The sequence below is a fragment of the Alternaria triticimaculans genome, assembly GCF_023758025.1.
Source record: "Alternaria triticimaculans strain BMP 0046 chromosome Unknown scaffold_6, whole genome shotgun sequence".
NCBI classification, from domain to species: Eukaryota; Fungi; Ascomycota; class Dothideomycetes; order Pleosporales; family Pleosporaceae; genus Alternaria; species Alternaria triticimaculans.
Window position 1 is genome coordinate 1,479,906 of NW_026055963.1, and position 17,833 is coordinate 1,497,738.

At 36.5% G+C, this 17,833-nt stretch overlaps 3 protein-coding genes across 3 annotated transcripts; 2 read left to right on the forward strand and 1 right to left on the reverse strand.

Annotated features, from left to right (window-relative positions):
* Positions 1–30: 30 nt before the first annotated feature.
* Positions 31–1,826, forward strand: J4E78_005359 (uncharacterized protein; the record flags this gene model as incomplete). The annotated part of the gene is made up of 5 exons (XM_049365980.1): positions 31–37; positions 124–151; positions 415–598; positions 670–781; positions 832–1,826. 5 exons carry the CDS (start codon positions 31–33, stop codon positions 1,824–1,826), a joined length of 1,326 nt encoding a protein of 441 aa, XP_049222695.1.
* A 504-nt stretch (positions 1,827–2,330) lies between these two features.
* Positions 2,331–5,501, reverse strand: J4E78_005360 (uncharacterized protein; the record flags this gene model as incomplete). Its single annotated transcript, XM_049365981.1, has 6 exons — positions 2,331–2,434; positions 2,488–3,201; positions 3,256–3,578; positions 3,628–3,821; positions 3,871–4,133; positions 4,184–5,501. 6 exons carry the CDS (start codon positions 5,499–5,501, stop codon positions 2,331–2,333), a joined length of 2,916 nt encoding a protein of 971 aa, XP_049222696.1.
* Positions 5,502–6,552: 1,051 nt separating this feature from the next.
* Positions 6,553–8,093, forward strand: J4E78_005361 (uncharacterized protein; the record flags this gene model as incomplete). Its single annotated transcript, XM_049365982.1, has 2 exons — positions 6,553–7,676; positions 7,730–8,093. The coding sequence occupies 2 exons, from the start codon at positions 6,553–6,555 to the stop codon at positions 8,091–8,093; spliced, it is 1,488 nt and encodes a 495-aa protein (XP_049222697.1).
* Between the last annotated feature and the right edge of the window lie 9,740 nt (positions 8,094–17,833).

Genomic DNA, 17,833 nt, shown 5'->3' on the forward strand with positions numbered 1-17,833 from the left:
TGCATTGATGGACACAGGCCGAGGGACGTCATGTGGCGTGTGGCTGAGGCGAGCAGTCGTGCAAGGGCAGGGTCCTCAGACGGTGTGGTTTTGCGGGGCTAGAACAGGGGAAGAGCCCTTGAGAAAAGGGCCCACGCGACCCCCGTGGGTAGTCGATCGAATCGCGGCACATGCTCAGTCCAACCCTCCCTCCATACAAGACATCCCGACAGCCCAGAGCCGCAGGTGTCTTCCTTTTTCTTTTGCGCGCAGCCATTGCTATCCCCAATTGGTACGTCATGGCCCCCTCCGACTGCGAGCGCTGTTGTTCAGAATTTACCCTTTCACATGCGCGGAGGTCACCATCCATGTCCTCTCGACTCTCCCACCGCCCAGCCAACACCGCACTGCACCATGAGACTAACCATGGCATAGTTCAAACATCATTATGAGTAAAGCACAATCACCATACGACTCACTCCGGAACATACCGCAGTACTACGACAACTCGGACTCGGAGAAGTCGGCCCTCAACCTCATACTTGCGCTGCGGCCAGAATGGGAGGAAACCAAGGACACAATTGAGTTTGTGCGGTTCACCGATGGCATTACGAACACGGTATGCATATGCTCGCAGCCATGCACTGGCCACGGCCCCCTTTCTCCACGCATGGCTAAGACGACGGATAGCTTCTGAAAGCGGTGAACAACCTGCCCGGTCTCTCCAAGACCGAGGTCGACGACGACGCGATCCTGCTGCGAGCATACGGAAAGGGAACAGACGTCCTCATAGACCGCGAGAGTACGTGACCATGCACCGCCGCCACGACCGAGACTAAACAAGAAAACTAGAGGAAACCCGCTCCCACTCGCTGCTCGCACGCCACAATCTCGCACCCTCTCTGTACGCGCGGTTTGAAAATGGTCTCCTATACAAGTACATTCCAGGCGACGTATGCACGCCTGAAGATTTGCGACGGCCAGACGTATGGCGAGGAGTAGCACAGAGGCTGGGAGAATGGCATGCCACATTACCTATATCGAGCATTAGCAGCACATGTCCCGCGCCCGCACAACTCACATCTCACAACAACAAGCGTGCGTCTCTAGCCGCCATGGCGACCCTCACGCCAGGCAAGCCCATCCCGAATGTGTGGACAACAATGCGGAAGTGGATTCTCGCGCTGCCGACCGACACAACGGCGCAGGCCGAGCGGCGCGATGAGCTCATGCAAGAACTCGAAAGCTTAGTAGCGTTATTGGGTGACACGCCCGGTGTAGGCGGCTCGAATCCGTTTGTCTTCGCCCATTGCGACCTCCTCTCCGGCAACGTGATTCTCGAGCCTACGCCGTCCTCTGCCTCTGCCTCGCGCCGATCTAGTGCGTCGAGCGGGTCCGACTCGCCCGACACAGCGGCTGCATGCGTGTCGTTTATCGACTACGAATACGCGACTCCTGCTCCTGCTTCCTTTGATATTGCAAACCACTTCGCCGAATGGGGCGGTTTCGACTGCGATTACAACGCCATGCCCACACGCACCACTCGCCGCGCTTTTCTCCGCGAATACCTCCGCAGCTTCAACGCGCACCAGAATAAAAGTTACAAGGAGGAGGAGCTCGAGATGCTGTTTGAGCAGGTCGATCGCTTCCGTGGCGTTCCAGGGTTTTATTGGGGCATCTGGGCGTTGATCCAGGCGCAGATTTCGCTCATCGAGTTCGACTATGCTAGTTACGCTGAGATAAGGTTGGGCGAATACTTTGCGTGGAAGAAGACGCTTGATGGGGGTGTGGAAACGGAGAACGAGCGTATGGTGCTGAGGGAGAAGGTCTGGGCATCAGAAGAGTAGGAGATGGTATGACGTTGCCGGCATGGATATGCCTAGGAGTTTGGAAGAGTGGAGAAAGCTGGTTCGGCTGAACATTCAACATGCGATTTTCCTTATTGTTCCATAGGGGCGGGCGCCTTTTTTTCTTGTTCGCTATCAGCTAGAGCACTCACCTTGTTCGCCGTTTTCTTAAGACACGCTTAGTACGTTTAATACCAACTTAGAGCACGTTCGTTATGGGACTGTTACCAACTTAAGATTCTGGAGCCTACATCGACGGTGGGTGACACACTTTACAATATTGATGGGTAGTGGTGGTGGTTAGTGGAGGGGTTCGTGATGTTGTTGGGCAAAAGGGGGGTACATGTGAACGATATATAGGTAGAGAAACGAAGCAGAATGGAGGCAGGCGTTGCATCATTACATCTCTTGTGACTACGCTCAATACCATTGAAACCCACAGACGCCTACAAAGACTTGAACTTGATCTTGCCCAGGGCGCACACCTGTGCACCGGCACACTATTCATTGACCAAACCATCCTTGCCAGAATGATTTCTCAGCGACTTGATTGCCAGCAGCAGGTTCCGGCGAGGAGGGCTGCTGATGCTCCTCAACATTCTGTACGACTATCAAGATATATGTCAGTTCAACATCTCTGCAGAATTGCATGAAGACTTACCTGGCTGGTAGCGGTACCGCGAGACGATAGCATTCATCTCTTTCTCGATTCGTTCGTAGTCAAAAGCATCCAATAGGTTCCAAACTCGAATCATAGCTATGATGTCCTCATGCACCTTGCTGCAGGGACCTTCGTTGAACCATTCAGCGGATTTGTCGATGTCCTTCTTTTCAACCTCTTTTTGGTCGTTGTCGCATTGCCAGAATGCATGGTCCAGGATGATTATGGTATCAAGAGCGCACATGAGCAACGCTCTGCCGAACTGGGGTGCGGCTACTATGCTCACAGCTGCAACGCCCGTGCCGAGTACAGCTCCAGGCACAGCTCCGAAGCCTGACCCTACCATGACGGCACCAGCGCTACCCAAAGCTTGCGTAAACAACTGCACCACGTTTGCAGTAGTGTTGCTGACCAGAACGTTGGCCATACATCGCCAAGCGATGTCTCCGCTGATGCCGTGGAAATTGAAGATACCACTGATTGCGCTCACAATCATTGGTGCTACCACTGTGGTTGAGACACTGCCGGAATAGGCCAGCGGAACCGTGCTCGTTCGTACGGCGTGCTTGTATAATCGCAGAGACTCTTTTATAGCTTCGTCGACCTTTACGTCGACCAAGACTCCCTGTGCTTGAGAAAACATGGCTCTCACTTGGTTGTTCTTCAGATTGCTGGATGTGACTTTGACAAGATTCTTGATGGATTCCGCATCCTCTGCACTATAATCAGCTCAAACATCCTAAAAGATCAAAAGCATTCAATGCTTACTCTCGCTTGTGAAGATTGGACCGGCCATGCACGGATACCCTTTAGAGGTGTTCACGAATGCCTCCTTGATCTTCGCTTTGAACAGATCAACACGTTCTGCGACTCTAGCATCAACGATCCTGCGACGCTCCCTATATGTCAGTTGGTCGTCGTATTCTTCCTCTTCCTCTTCGCCCTTGTACATCGCCCTGAGTTTGTCCACTTTGGAGCATATCACCACGACAGGTATAGTACTCTTGCACTTGTTCAGCACTTCGAAGAGATCTCTGTCGGACTCGCAGGCGGGACGACTTTCGCGTTCGGGTCCGGCTAGTATACAATACCTGCTATAATCAGTCTCCACGAAACTCTATAGAAAGAAGGACTTCATACCAGATGGTATGGACTCTCAATGGGAGTTTAGGCTCTTTGGATCGGGTTGTCAAGAAATTTTCCACAGCGCTGGCTTCCTTGTTGGAAGCTCCGGACTGGAAGCCTTCCGAGTCGTGAACGATGTATGGAAGATCTGGTCCCGTAATCTCTTCCTCTACATCATGCTTTTGGTGTGTATTGGCATTGACCTGAGACTAGACCAAATAATTAGCAATGACAGCTGCTTCGCCGAAGGGGACGTACAAGGTTGCCTTTGAGGACTTTGTTTATTAGCGAAGACTTTCCTACCCCAGCATCACCACAAATCAAGATACGGACTTTCTCGAGCCGTTTCTGCATGGCCGGTGACGGATTTTGCCAGAAGATTTCACCTTCATCTGGAATGGCCCGGTGACGAAACAAAGCGAGAGATTTGGAGAAAGCCCAGCCGCCAGACACATGGCTGATGCTGGGGTTCTCATCGAGCACTTGATACACAGATGGATGGATGAAAGTCCCGACAGGTGCTACAGACGAGAGTCAGCTACGATAATCAGATAGAATGGGGCATACATACAAGTGGGGCAATAGCCCATCAATACGTGTTCGTCGAATATGCATCGAGGTTTGATTGTCCAAACCAATCTGTGCGCAGGACCCCAGTACGAGCTGTTGATCTTCACCTTGAACTCGTCCTTGCGGTTCTCATGTATGTCGCAGAGATCCCAAAGGCGAACACTAATTCCATTTTCAAGTGTCAGGGACGTTTCTGACGGCTTGCTCGAGGTCTTTTGGCGCTGCGATTGTGGCGGCATGACCAACTTCACGGGATCGTCCATGTAAGGTTTAGGAGGCTCCTGGATGTACGCTGTCTCTTTGTATTCCAGCCCAATTGGTCGAAATCCAAGCGTGAGACCAAGAGCTTCGGCTTCAGAGAGCACCCACTGTAGTGGATAAAGTGACAGACCATCCTTGGAGTTCGCGCCTCCTAGGTCCTCATGTGTACCAACGAACCAAGCCTGTAAGATTCTGTGTTTTGATGATGCTGCGTTGATATCGGGTGTCGCCGTCTCTGGCTTGAACTGCTCTCTCTCCTCATTTAGGGCCAATGCATGACGGTAATGCTGAATATGGGGGTGGGGCAAAACATCGAACAAGCCATGGTCTGTGAATGCCTTCACAGTGTCGAAAGCCCCAACAAAACGTACTACGGGAGGTGTTGCACTGCGGATGAAGTGATGATAGGTCTGTCCGCCCACGTTGTTGTTCGACGCTCTGACAGTGGGGTAGAGCTCCAACATCTCTTGGTAATGCTTTGAGAAATCGTTCAAGTCCTTGGGTACATGCATGTAACAGAGGAGGTTCGCCACGGCACGAACTGTAAATGCGCCACGGCTGAATCCGAAGAAATAGATCTCGTCGTTCGGGCCATTGGTATTGCGACAGCAGTACTCGTACACTTTTTCGATCTCGGCTGGAAGTCCAGACCCAAAGGCGCCCGATAACAAATTCTTCATGGCATTTCCCTTGTCTCCAAGACCATTGAAGTATATTCGTTGCTGTTGCCACCGTTTCCCTGTCACCTGGTCCGTAACAGGGCCTTCTTTCACGGATGCAAAGGCTCGAAACACCGTGCTGATATTCCCTTCTGGGCTTCCGAACGTGCCATCTGGCCCACCCCAGGTTCCGTCGACGCAAACGATCAAGCGCGTTGGTAGGGGCCCGTCCTGAATCTTCTCCGCTGGTGGTGCGGAGACCATCGAGGGGTTCTGTTGCGCTTTCGATTCGAAGAGGACAGAAGACGGTGCGTAATGGTATCTCACGGCAAGTATGACCAAAACACCAGCCAGACATAGCCAACCCCATTGAGAACCTGTCTCGGATCCGGCACTCATGATGGGGAGAAAGTTGTACATTTTCAGTTTGCTCAAATGATGTGAGGCGATGAGAGGGAGCGCGACAGCTCCATGCCACAGTCAGTCTGATCTATACCGCTCGATAGCCATTCTCATTTCCTAGGATGTCTGGACCCGGAAACACTAGAAATGGCGTCTGTAGTGCATGTCAGTGGCGCTCGTCCTTCTCCGGCTGCCGTGTGCTGTGGGCAAGGTAGTCGTCGTTCGGAGCTGTGTGTAACAATGGTTCGTGTGCCTGGGCCGCGTCGGCTCAGCCTCACCTGAAGCAATTATGTGCAAGCGTCTAGAGCTTCATACACTAATTCTTAGTTCCAGGAAGTCGCCCATTCTACCGCATTGTGGCTGCGTGTGACGAGCGATATGTACTACCGGCATTTGGGAAGCGACGGCCTCTCAAGTCACCCATCTTTGGGAAACTGCTCTTGCTGTATGGATAGCATGATTTGCAAGCTTGCAAACTGCACTTTCTCTGGGTATGTTGTAGACGTTTGCGGCGAAAGAAGGAAGCGGGACGCGCCTGGCCGTGCCACGCCACATGTGGGGCGGACTCGCCTGGGCAGACATCGCAGGGCTGGAGGGCTGGGTGGCTGGTCAGCCGCAATACAATAAACCCAATGCATAGAAGGAAGCCTGGCTTGCAGACGCCTTGTTTGGGGTGGCTTGCAGAGCACGCGTCCTCACGACCGGTGCACTCGCATCGCGCGCTCATTCGTTCTCTACCCCGCACAAATTAGAATGTGTAGCTCCGGACCACGAACTACAACACGATTGCGTTGAGTGCTGAGCAAAGTATGGGCCGGTGAGCGCCTCGATATGCGACGACAGACACGATGGCTTTCTGAGCGCAGCTGAGCCCAAACTTAGGCACAGTTCGCGGTTCGCTGTTTATGCTCGTGACGCAAGGTGAGGCCGACGTCTTCGATCGTCGATGTTAAAGCGCGTAACCTGGCTTCCCCCTTGGGCATGACCAGAGTTAACAGCCGTAACGTCTCTTTACATTTGCTTAGTTCTTCATCGACCGAAGCCTATCATGGACTCTATGTTCTCGTCTACTATCCTCGAACACGGCAGCATACCGTGGGACGACAACTACATGAAAATTGGCTCCGGCTACGATCTCCACAAACAGCAGTCGTTGCGCTCGCCTTTCTGGCCATGTCACCCTTCCTCTGAACTTCCAAGTACGGAACTGCACACTCTGGAGATCAGCAGCAAGATATTGCGCGATGAGGAGACTTTACTTCAATACATGACCTCTGACACACGGGCACTTGCATCGGTCTTTACTGTCTTCAACCTTAAAGCCTCCCTGGAGACACTCAAGACCGCTCGATGCAGCAAGACGTCCATGACAGTGATTAAGCGTTGCACTATTACGCTGCCTGCTGAGCATCATGAGCATTTGCTTGAGCTCTCTGACGAAGCAGAGTCCTGTTTTGGGCGGCTGAATTGGTACGGGGAAGCCAACGCACAAACCTTCAAGACAAGGTACGGCCAGTACTGCATCACTGGAAGAACTCGACAATCCACATTCTTTGCCGTGAGCACCTACTCAGCCGATACGCAGCAGGAACTCGACCAGTTTGCCAGTAGGCTTTCGGCGGACTTCAACGGAAAAACGGTGTCCGTCGAAGCTGCATCTTCCTTCGAAATGGGTTCATCCCACAAATCCGCTAGCATCAGAGAAACGCATGAAGTCGTCGTCGTTGGATGCAGTTCGCGGAACTTGCAACATCGGCTCCACACAATCGATATTCAGAAAGCTTGGGTCGATTTCCTTGAGCACTACACGCCTATACCAGTCCTGGCGCAAATTACACACTATGCCAATATCGACATCAGAATCAAACATCCGCAGGGGTCGCTGTCCATCCCAGAAGACTTTCGGAATGCAGCTGAGCTTGCCCAGCTTCTCCAGGTTGCAGCTCGGTCCAATCGTCTGGTCGGCGCTCGAGCCCTAGAGATATCCGTCCAGTCGACGATTTTGAAGCTGGCTGATCTACACGTATACGCGGAAGATAGTGACGAGGCCCTTCAACAATGTGTGGCGACTCTAAAGAACGTCCGAGAAGAGCTGAGTGGAGTGTGGGATCGACGGCGAAAGGTGGCAAAGGTGATGACTGAAACAGAAGGCCAAATCGAGAAGTGGAAGTTGTAAGCAAATTCCTTCTTCATAAATGGCTGACATGAGACTGATTGACTTGTAGAAACAAATGGGTGAAAGCCCACCACACCCCACAATGGAAGATTGGAATCTGCCCTGATGATGTGCACGAAAGTCTCCGCAATGAAGTTATAGAGTATCGAGAGGACTGGGACCCTGAGAGTAAGCGTGATGGTATGCCCGTGTGTCTCAAGAATGAGGTGTCCATGTGCCTCCCTGGACGCCGAATTGTTGGAGCACAGGTTGAGAGTGGTTGGCAAGATGATACCAATGGATGGTGGCGAAGGACCTATGGGTCTTTGGGAGGAGACACGCTTGCTGTTGGTTTCGAGACTCAACACTACCGCGGTGGTAGCTGGGCTTTGATTGTATGGGCGGTTGACAAGAATATATACATGGAAGCCTGATAGTATCTTGAACAGGATCACGAAATCGTGCTAGGGACGAGGCTTTGCAGTGGGGTATCCTGGGCAAAATAGCAACTCTATCGGAACCCAATTATCTATTACTCGTCTGCGTCGTGTCACCCCAGTACTATGGGACGAAGAGCGGTGGAAGCAACAAAGTCCTCAACCGTGAGTCTCAAGTCAGGATGCGCTCCTAGTTCACAGTGTAATGCTAGCATTATTCGCAGCCTGTATATCGCCTGGGATAGTTGCTCGTCACCCTATTTACTACATAAGTTTTAAGAATACCTATTCTTCTACATACAACTATAGAACAATAAGAATTAGGCTTTCTATCTACTTAGCTATATATAAGCATTATACTAGTAGATTAGTAGTTAGGTAAGTAAGCTACTTACTATTTTTAAAGCTGCTATTTAAAATAGTAAATAGTAAAACTATATAGTCTCTTTAGTAGCTAAAAGTAAGCGCTAGATCTAGAGTTTATATAGTAAAGTTAAGATAGAGATAGTAAATAGTAATATAGCTAAATAGTAGTAGCACTTCTTCTTAGCTCTAGACGTATATTAGTTATAATACTATTAGAAAGCGTAGCTATAGCCTTATACTTATAAAGTATAGCTAGCTTCTTAAGTATAATATTAAAAGTAGAAGAAAGTAAATAATAAAAAGTACTAGAAGAGCTTAATAACTTTTAGCGTAACTATAATAGTATTTACTATAATAAATTACTTTATAAGTATAGCTACTACTTTTATTAGTTTTCTTAGCTTTATGCTTATAAGAGGTAGTTAGTATCTATCTAAGTACTATTATTAGTCTTAGATTTAGGTATAGATATAGGTATAGATATAGTTTTATATCTTTCTAATAGTATTCTCTATATTAATATCTTTATCTTCTTTAAAAGTATTATCTTACTTTTATTATTATATCTATATAAAAACTAGTAAGAATTATTAAGTTACTACTTAATATAATCTTTATAGAGATATTATATATTATATATAACTAAAATAACTAGCGCTAGTCTTAGTCTTATACTTATATAGTGTTAGTATCTTCTTAGAGATAACCTTAGCGTTATTACTTTTCTTATTAGCTTTAGACTTAGGCATAAGTATAGCTATAGCCTTATACTTATAAGAAGTAGCTTATATCTACTATTATTAGTCTTAGACTTAGGTATAGCTAGCTATAGCCTTAGCCTTACGCTTATAAAGTATTACTAGTTTTCTAAATATAACTAGTATCTACTATAGTTAGTCTTAGACTTAGATTTAGGCATAGTTATAGTTATAGTTATAGCTATAGCTATAGTCTTACGCTTATAAAGTATAAATAGTAGTAGTACTTTAAACTTCTACTAGTAATTAAGGCGCTATAGCCTTACGCTTATAAGAAGTAGCTAGCTTCTTAGATATAATCTTAGTATTCTTAATATTCTTTTTAATATTAAGTATAATATTATAGTAGTAAGGCGTTATTAAGCTAGTAAAAAAGATAAATTAGAGCTATAGATAGTATATAGAAGATAAGATAGAAAAGAATTAAACCTAGACCTAATTAGCTATAATAATAACAAGAGTAAAAAAAACTAAAATACGCGTATAAAGGCTTTAGAATATACTTTCTTCTTATTATAGTAGTTATTAGAGGTTTTAATAGGTCTAATAGGTTAGTCTAATAAAGCTTATTACTAACTACTATACTATACTACTTATATCTCTTAATAGAAAATAGCTTAGAATATATAAATTATATAGCTAAAGTAGGCTAGATCTAGTTTCTTATATTATTATTATTAAGATAGTAGGTAACTATAAGTATATTACTAGTAGAGTAATATTATAGGCTGTAAAGAGAAGATACTAAATAATATAAACTATATACGTTATATTTATATAGTAAAATTATATAGTATAGTTATATACTATCTTTATATAGTAGAATTATATAGTAGAATAGTAAAGCTATCTTTATAATAGCTATATTTAAAACTTATAGTTAGTAAGCTATAGAAATGTATAAGCTCTATCTACGCGTATAGCTATAGCTAATATAAACTTAAAGCTATAAATATAATATTAGTTTATAATTACTTAAAGAATACTATAGTTTTATTATCTTACCTTATAGTAGTATACTTACTAACTTAAGTATTAAGTAATCTTCTAGTTTACCTTAAAGATATAAACTACTTTAAGTAGTATTTTATTTATTAAGAAAGCTAATATCTAGTAGAGATAGCTTAGTATAAGTTAAGAAAAAGTAAAGCTCTCTCTAGAAGTAGAAAAAAAGGTATAGATAGAAACCTAGAGGTATAAGAGAGTAGGTTAGAAGTAATTAAAATTCTAAATAAACTATTTATATTTTAGTTTATCTAGACTAACTTTATATTTATTAGTACCTAGATCTAGATCTAGAATAGGCTCTAGCTCTACTAGGTTGTTTATAGTAGTAGATGCTAACCTAAAACTTATAATTAAGTTTATAGTATTAGAGGCTACTATCTATAGTAATTAGTTATATATAAGTTAATTATAGTCTTCTAAATTACTAAAAGAGTATTTATATATTTTTAGTAAGACCTTCTTAATTAAAGAATAAATACTATTATTATTACTAACTTCTCTATTATTATTACTATCTATATTAGTCTTAAAACTCTAAAGCGCTTCTAGCTTATATATAGTATTCTTCTTAGTAGCGCGCTAATATAATATTTTTACTTTTTACTTTTTCTAGGTTAGCTTTTAATCTAACTAGTAATAGCTTAGACTACTTTTATTAGCCTTACTACTCTACTATTATATTATTATACCTTATTTTTATCATAGTAACTATTACTATTCTAGGTAGCTAGAGTATTATAACACTTTATACGCTTTATTTTAGTGCTTATAGTATTTTCTAAGTTACTATTTCTATATAAAAGAGCGTATTATTAACTTATATAGATTAAACTATATATAATAGCTACTTTATATAAATAGTAGAGTTTATTAGAACTATAGTACGCTAGATTCTCTAGAATTTATTCTAGTTATTACTCTTACTATATATTCTAAGTCTAGTATTCTATCTTAGTTAGAGTAAGTATTTATTAAAAGGTTTTATAATAACTTATATATTTATAGATTACACTTTTATAGTTTTAAACTCTATTAAGATAGCCTTACACTTAATTATAAACGTATATATAAAGTAGAATATACTAAAAAGGTTATTCTACTTAACTCTAATAGGTGCGTACTAGTAGCGTATATAATAAGTAAGTTCTTATAAGTAGTTTTTTAAAAGTAGAGATAATAAGATAATATTAAGTAGCTAAAGCGTATAGTTTAAATAGAGTAAAGCTATATAAAGTAGATATTTTCTATATTATAAAACTTTATAAATCTACTAGTAATATAGCTACTATAGTAATTAAAAATAAGAAGATACTATTCTTAAGGCGCTTTTAGTGCTATATAACTCTTAAATACTTACTTAAGCTAGATAACTTCTAAGTTATTATTTATTAAACTTAAAGGTAAGTTAGTAAAAAAGATCTAGTATTTTTAGACACTTAGGTTCTCTACCTAGTATATCTAAAGCTTATATTATTCTTTATAGATTAAAGATAGTAGTAGTAATATTATACTCTAGTATATTACTTCTAATTTATAGATACTTATATACTATAAATAACGTTTTATATATAATTTAGAAGTAGTTTTATTAAGTAATATAAAAAAAAGAAATTAAAAAGGTATTTTATAAAAGTACTAATATAGTAGATATAGAGTTTTATATTATAGAACTAGGTAGGCTAAATATAAGAAGATTTACTAAGAAAGTTAAGTTAATAGTAATAGCTACTAGTCTTAAGTATAGATCTAAAATAGATAATAAAAGTAGTAATAGACTATTATAATATTATAAAAAAGGCTAAAGTTAGATTAGATAGATAGCTACTACTAAAACTTAGCTAGCGTAGTAATATAGATCTACGCTAGGTCTAAATAAGCTACTCTATATATAGTTTTACGTTTTATTTATCTTTTACTTTTTACTACTATTACTTTTATATTACTTTACTATATAGTTTTAGCGCGCTATTTTCTCTTCTAAATTACTATTTTATAATACTTACTTTTTACTATAGCTACTTATTATAACTTTATATTAGAGAAAGACTTATCTAAAGATAGCTATAAGCTACTACTAAGTAGCTACTTTAAACTTTCTAGAATACACTTACTATTACTTAAAATGTGCCTAGATCTAGAGTATAATAGTAACTTATTAACTAGTAGTACCTACTAAGTATATAAGCTAAGAGTAAGTAAGAAGCTATCTTCTTAACTATACGCCTACTATAGCTATACACTACTTTTATAGTATAAGCGTTCTAGAAGTAATAAAACTTACTAGTCTACTAGTTTACTATAAACACTTAGTCTATAAGTAAAAAATAAGAAAAGTATTATAATATTAAAGCTAAGTAAGAAGATATTAGAAACTAGAAAAAAAAAGAGAGATTCTACTACTAAGTCTAAAGAGAATAATAGTAAGAATAGTAATAAAGAGTATAGTATAAAGGTAGCCTACGTAAGTAACTATAAAAAGAAAATAGATTAAAAGATACTAGAACTAGAGAGTTAAGATAAGACTAGTAGTCTACTTAATAATAGTAAGACTATAAATAAGATATTAGAGCGTCTAGAACTAGTTATAATAGGCTAGTCTTTAACTAATATTACTCTAGATTAGCTATATAAGAAAGACGCTATAAGTTACTTTCTATATTCTTACTCTCTTAACTAATATATTTATCTAAAATACTAATTTTACTACTTAGCTTCTCTATAGCTATATATACTAGTTTATTAAGTTAATTACTTCTAAACTCTACTTACGTATTAAGCGCCTTAAGAATATTAGCTATATTATTTTTTTAGTAACTTTTAATACTAAGATATATAAAAAGCTAGTTTCTCTTATCTTCTTTAAATTCTAAAATAACTTATCTATAAGCTAGATTATTAAGAATATAACTAACTAAGTTTACTAAAGTATATTAAAGTAGAAGTGTAGATTAGTTAAGGCTATATAAGTATACGTTTATTCTTTAGTATTTCTTCTTTTACTAATAATCTATAGAAATATATATAAAGTTTTATTAGAGATAAGTCTAAGTATACTCTACTTACTACTATTACTAGTAAAGCTACTTAAGCTCTTCTTACATATAGCTACTTAGTTACTAACTTCTATACTATCTTTATATTTATAGTAAACTATATTAATATTAAGAAGTTAGGTATCTATGTTACTTAGTATTATAAGAGTATATTAATAATAGTATAGACTTAGTATTAATATTCTAACTAATAGAATTAGCTTTATTTCTTAACTTTACCTAGTATACTATAAAAGTTCTTATATTAGAGGCTAGTAAGATTCTCTATAATAGAAGGTAGACCTATACTTCTTTACTTAATTACTTTTCTAAACTTCTATATAAAGAGAAAATTCTAGCTAACTAACTTTATTTTATATAATACTACTTATACTACTTATTTATAAGCGTAAGGCTATAGCTAGACTCTAATAATAATATCTTTTTAGTAGATAGATATTCTTTATTCTTATAGATACTTTAATAGCTAGCTATAATATACTCTTTTAGCTTAAAACCTTGCTATAAATATATAGAGTAGCTTTATAATATATAATCTATCTCTACTACGTTAATCTTACTACACTAGAAAGCTTCTCTTACTACTTATATTATATCTACTATATCTAGTCTTCTCTATAGAATTAATAGGCTATAGAGATACTATTTTATCTCTAATATAGCTAGTATCTTAAGAGAAGTAAGCGTAGCCTTATTTATATTATAATAAGGCTTACTATATAAGTATTATAGTAGAGCTAATATATAGATATACTAGGCTAGGCTTTAGACGTATATTAGTAAGTAACTTTTAGTCTTTATATTTATAAGTAGCTATCTTTATAAGGTAAAAAAGGTAGACTATATAAATATATTAAGTATTTATATTTTTATTCTAGCCTATAAATAGGTAATAACGTATAGCGTAGCTTAGCCTAAGAGTATTTACTTAATACTAACTTAAGATTTTATAGAATCTAAAGATATATTTATAGGTACTATCTTATTAGTATCTATTAAACTTTATTACTTCTTTAATTCTATATAGAAATTATATCTCTTTTAGTTACACTATTTAATTATATTCTCTAATATATAAAATAGTATTAAGTGTACTCTATACTAGAAGTAGTATAGTAATTTTATCTCTAAACTCTTTTCTACGCTATAGTAGCTAGTATTATTACTATCTTTTCTTCTCTACGTTTTATACTCTTAGTAATATAGCTAACTTAGTAGTACTTATAGTAGCTATTAGATTATTAATACTAATATAAAATATCTTAATAGTATCTTATATCTACTTCTAGTAGTAGAGTAACATATTAATAAGAATATTACTACTTATAACTTAAACTACATAAGTTTTAAAATCTAGATATTAGTAGATAAGCTTATAAAGTAATAGTAAGTATAGAAGGTTATTAATTTTTTAAAGCTTTACCTTTAGCTTCTTAAAGCTAATTTGCGTATAGTTAACATTCTTAGGCGTAGAAATATAAGTATTACTACTAGTGTCTAGCATAATTAACTTTATTACGCGTAGTTTAAATCTATTCTAGAGTATAAGTAATCTAATCTTTATATATTATAGTTAAAAAAGTCTACTAAAACTAGATCTCTCTTAGTATAAGCTCTAACGCTATATAGCCTTAAGTAGAAGATTTATAATCTTATTACTATTAGAAGTTAACTAAAGCTTATATTTATAAGTTTAGTCTAGCTAGCTTTAGATAAAGTTATAAACTATTATATCTTACTAGAACTTAGAGATATTAGAGAGGCTTTCTATAGCACTAGAATTAAAAAGATAATTATAGTACTATTAGTAAAGTAATACTTTTACGTAGTTAATACTAATCTTATCTTTTATATTTAGAAGCTCTAACTAAAGAATTCTAGTAGTAGTACTTTTCTAGTAGTAGAGATATTCTCTATATATTAGATTTAGTTCTTATATATACGTCTTCTTAGTATATACTAAATACTACCTTCTATCTACTAGTCTACTAGTATAAAATACTTTATCTAGTAGTAGATAGCTAGCGCATAGCTTTTAGTAGAATAGATTCTAAGTATTATTAGTAGATAAAAAAGCTAGAAAGCTTATAGTTCTAAAGTAAGTTAATAATAGAAAAGTATAATTAAAGTAAAGTCTAGGTAGAATAGTAACTTCTAGCTTATAAGAAAGTAGATTCTTAACTTTATTACTAATGTATATTATAGCCTAAAGTAATTTACATTATAGTAGCGTATTAGATAGATTATATATATTACTAAAAAATATTATATAAAGTATATTATAGTAGAAGTATATACTAAAAGTTAATATTAGTATAAAAATAGAATAATATTAGAAGTTAGAAAGTAAGTAACTTAAGATTAGCTATATAATATAAGCCTATTTATATAAAGTAATAAGTGTTTTCTTTTAGCTATTATCTACTCTCTATTATATTCTTATTCTTAAACTTATATATTACTTTTAATATTCTAAGAATATATTCTTTTATTCTATATACTATATAACCTTAGAAATAGAATAACTCCTTACAATTAATATAAGCTTACTACCTAATAACCTATCTCTTAATATAGCTAAATATTACTATATAAAAGTCTTTCTCTAGTACTCTATACTAAGAATAAGATATATAAATAATAAAATAGATAATAACTCTTTTAAGAGATATAAAATTCTAGATAAATATACTTAATATTCTACTATAATATATAGTAATAGTAGAAGTCTTAAGCTTATATCTATTACTATATTTAAAGAGTATAATCTAAAACTTAAAGATAAAAATATTATTAAAAGAATAATTAAAAGGTATATACCTAAAGAAGAGTATCTATTAATAGATACTATTATACTATAGTATAATAATATCTAGTAATACTATTAGATAGATAATAAAGTTAACTACTAAAGCGTATTTAATATTACGCGTATCTTATATTAGTTACTTAAAGAGAATAGTGTTATAGCTAAAGCTTTATAATTTTAGAGTATAGGCGCTATAGAAAAAGCTAGAAAGTTTATAACTTATATTATAGTAGACTAATTAATGCGCTTCTATAAAGAGGTAAGTATTTCTACTTAAAAGAATATCTTATTATAAACTAATAGCTAATATATAGCTTTTCTTAAAGCTAAAAAAAGCGCTACTAATTAGATTTAATCTCTAAGAAATATATTTATCTACTAGTAGTTATAAAGTACTTAACACGCCTAGTAGATAAAGATTAGTTACTTATATTCTATCTACTTTTGCGCTATATCTAGAATATAATAATAGCTTTATAATAATACTACCTCTAAATATATCTATTATTAGAATCTATATATCTTTTTTTAGTATATTAAATAGAGATTCTAACACTAAAGAAATAGCACTATAGATATAGTATAATAATAAGCTTAGGCTACTAATTTAAGAAACTTTCTAAGACTTTCTAGTATTATACGTTAAAGACGTAATATTACTACTATCTATACTACTAGAATAGAAGCACTTAAATATATTTATAAGTAAGATAGATATAAATCTTAACTATACTAATAATAAAGATTTTCTAGCCTTTTATATTATTACTAACTTCTAGTACCTTATCTACTATCTTATACTAAAGTAGAAAAATATATCTACTACTCTACTAGTTTCTAACTATAAATAGACAAAGTATAGTTTAGTAGTGTTTAACACTAAAAAGAAAGAGTAGTTTACTTTCTTATTACTAATTGCCTAACGCGTCTAGATACTTAGTAGAAGAGTAGTAGATAGATAAGAACTAGACTATATTAAAATACTTATTAATCTTAATTACTTTATAATAAAACGCTAGAACTTTAAGTCTACTCTAGATACTAATATAAACTATATAGTTAATAATATCTTAAGCTATAAAGTCTATTATAAATATACTAAGCTTTATAAGTATAGCTTAACTTTATACTAGTATTATAATAAGTAGATTAACTACACTATTAACTAGAAATACTTTAAAGTAGTATATATTAACTTTAGTTATATAGTATTATAGCTAAAGCTATAACTACTTATAAAATAAAAATCTATAAGAAGTTTATTAAGGCTACTTACCTACTCTAAAGGTTAAATATTTATAATAAACGCTAAAAGCTAGTATTTAGCTACTTCTAGAAGAGTAAGTATTCTATTTAAGATTACTTTTAATAACTATAAGAATTAAGATATTATATTTTATAGCGTATTTAGATATAAAGGCACTACTAACCTAGTTAAAATACATACTACTATTACTAGATAGAGTATAAGTAAAGAGATAATATATACTACTACCTCTATTAGTAAAGTGTATAAGTCTATTTTACTATAACTACTAGAAATACTAAAGAAAATATAAACTTAACTTTTATAAGATACTTAGTTTAATAAAAGCTACGCTTTAGTTCTAAAGTAGAGAAGTACGCTATTAGATAATAAGGTACTTAGTTAAGTTATATATAGGTATAATAACTTTACGTAAAGAAAAGAGAATATCTATCTATAATATAAGATTATTAATCTATACTAGCTATTTAGAGATT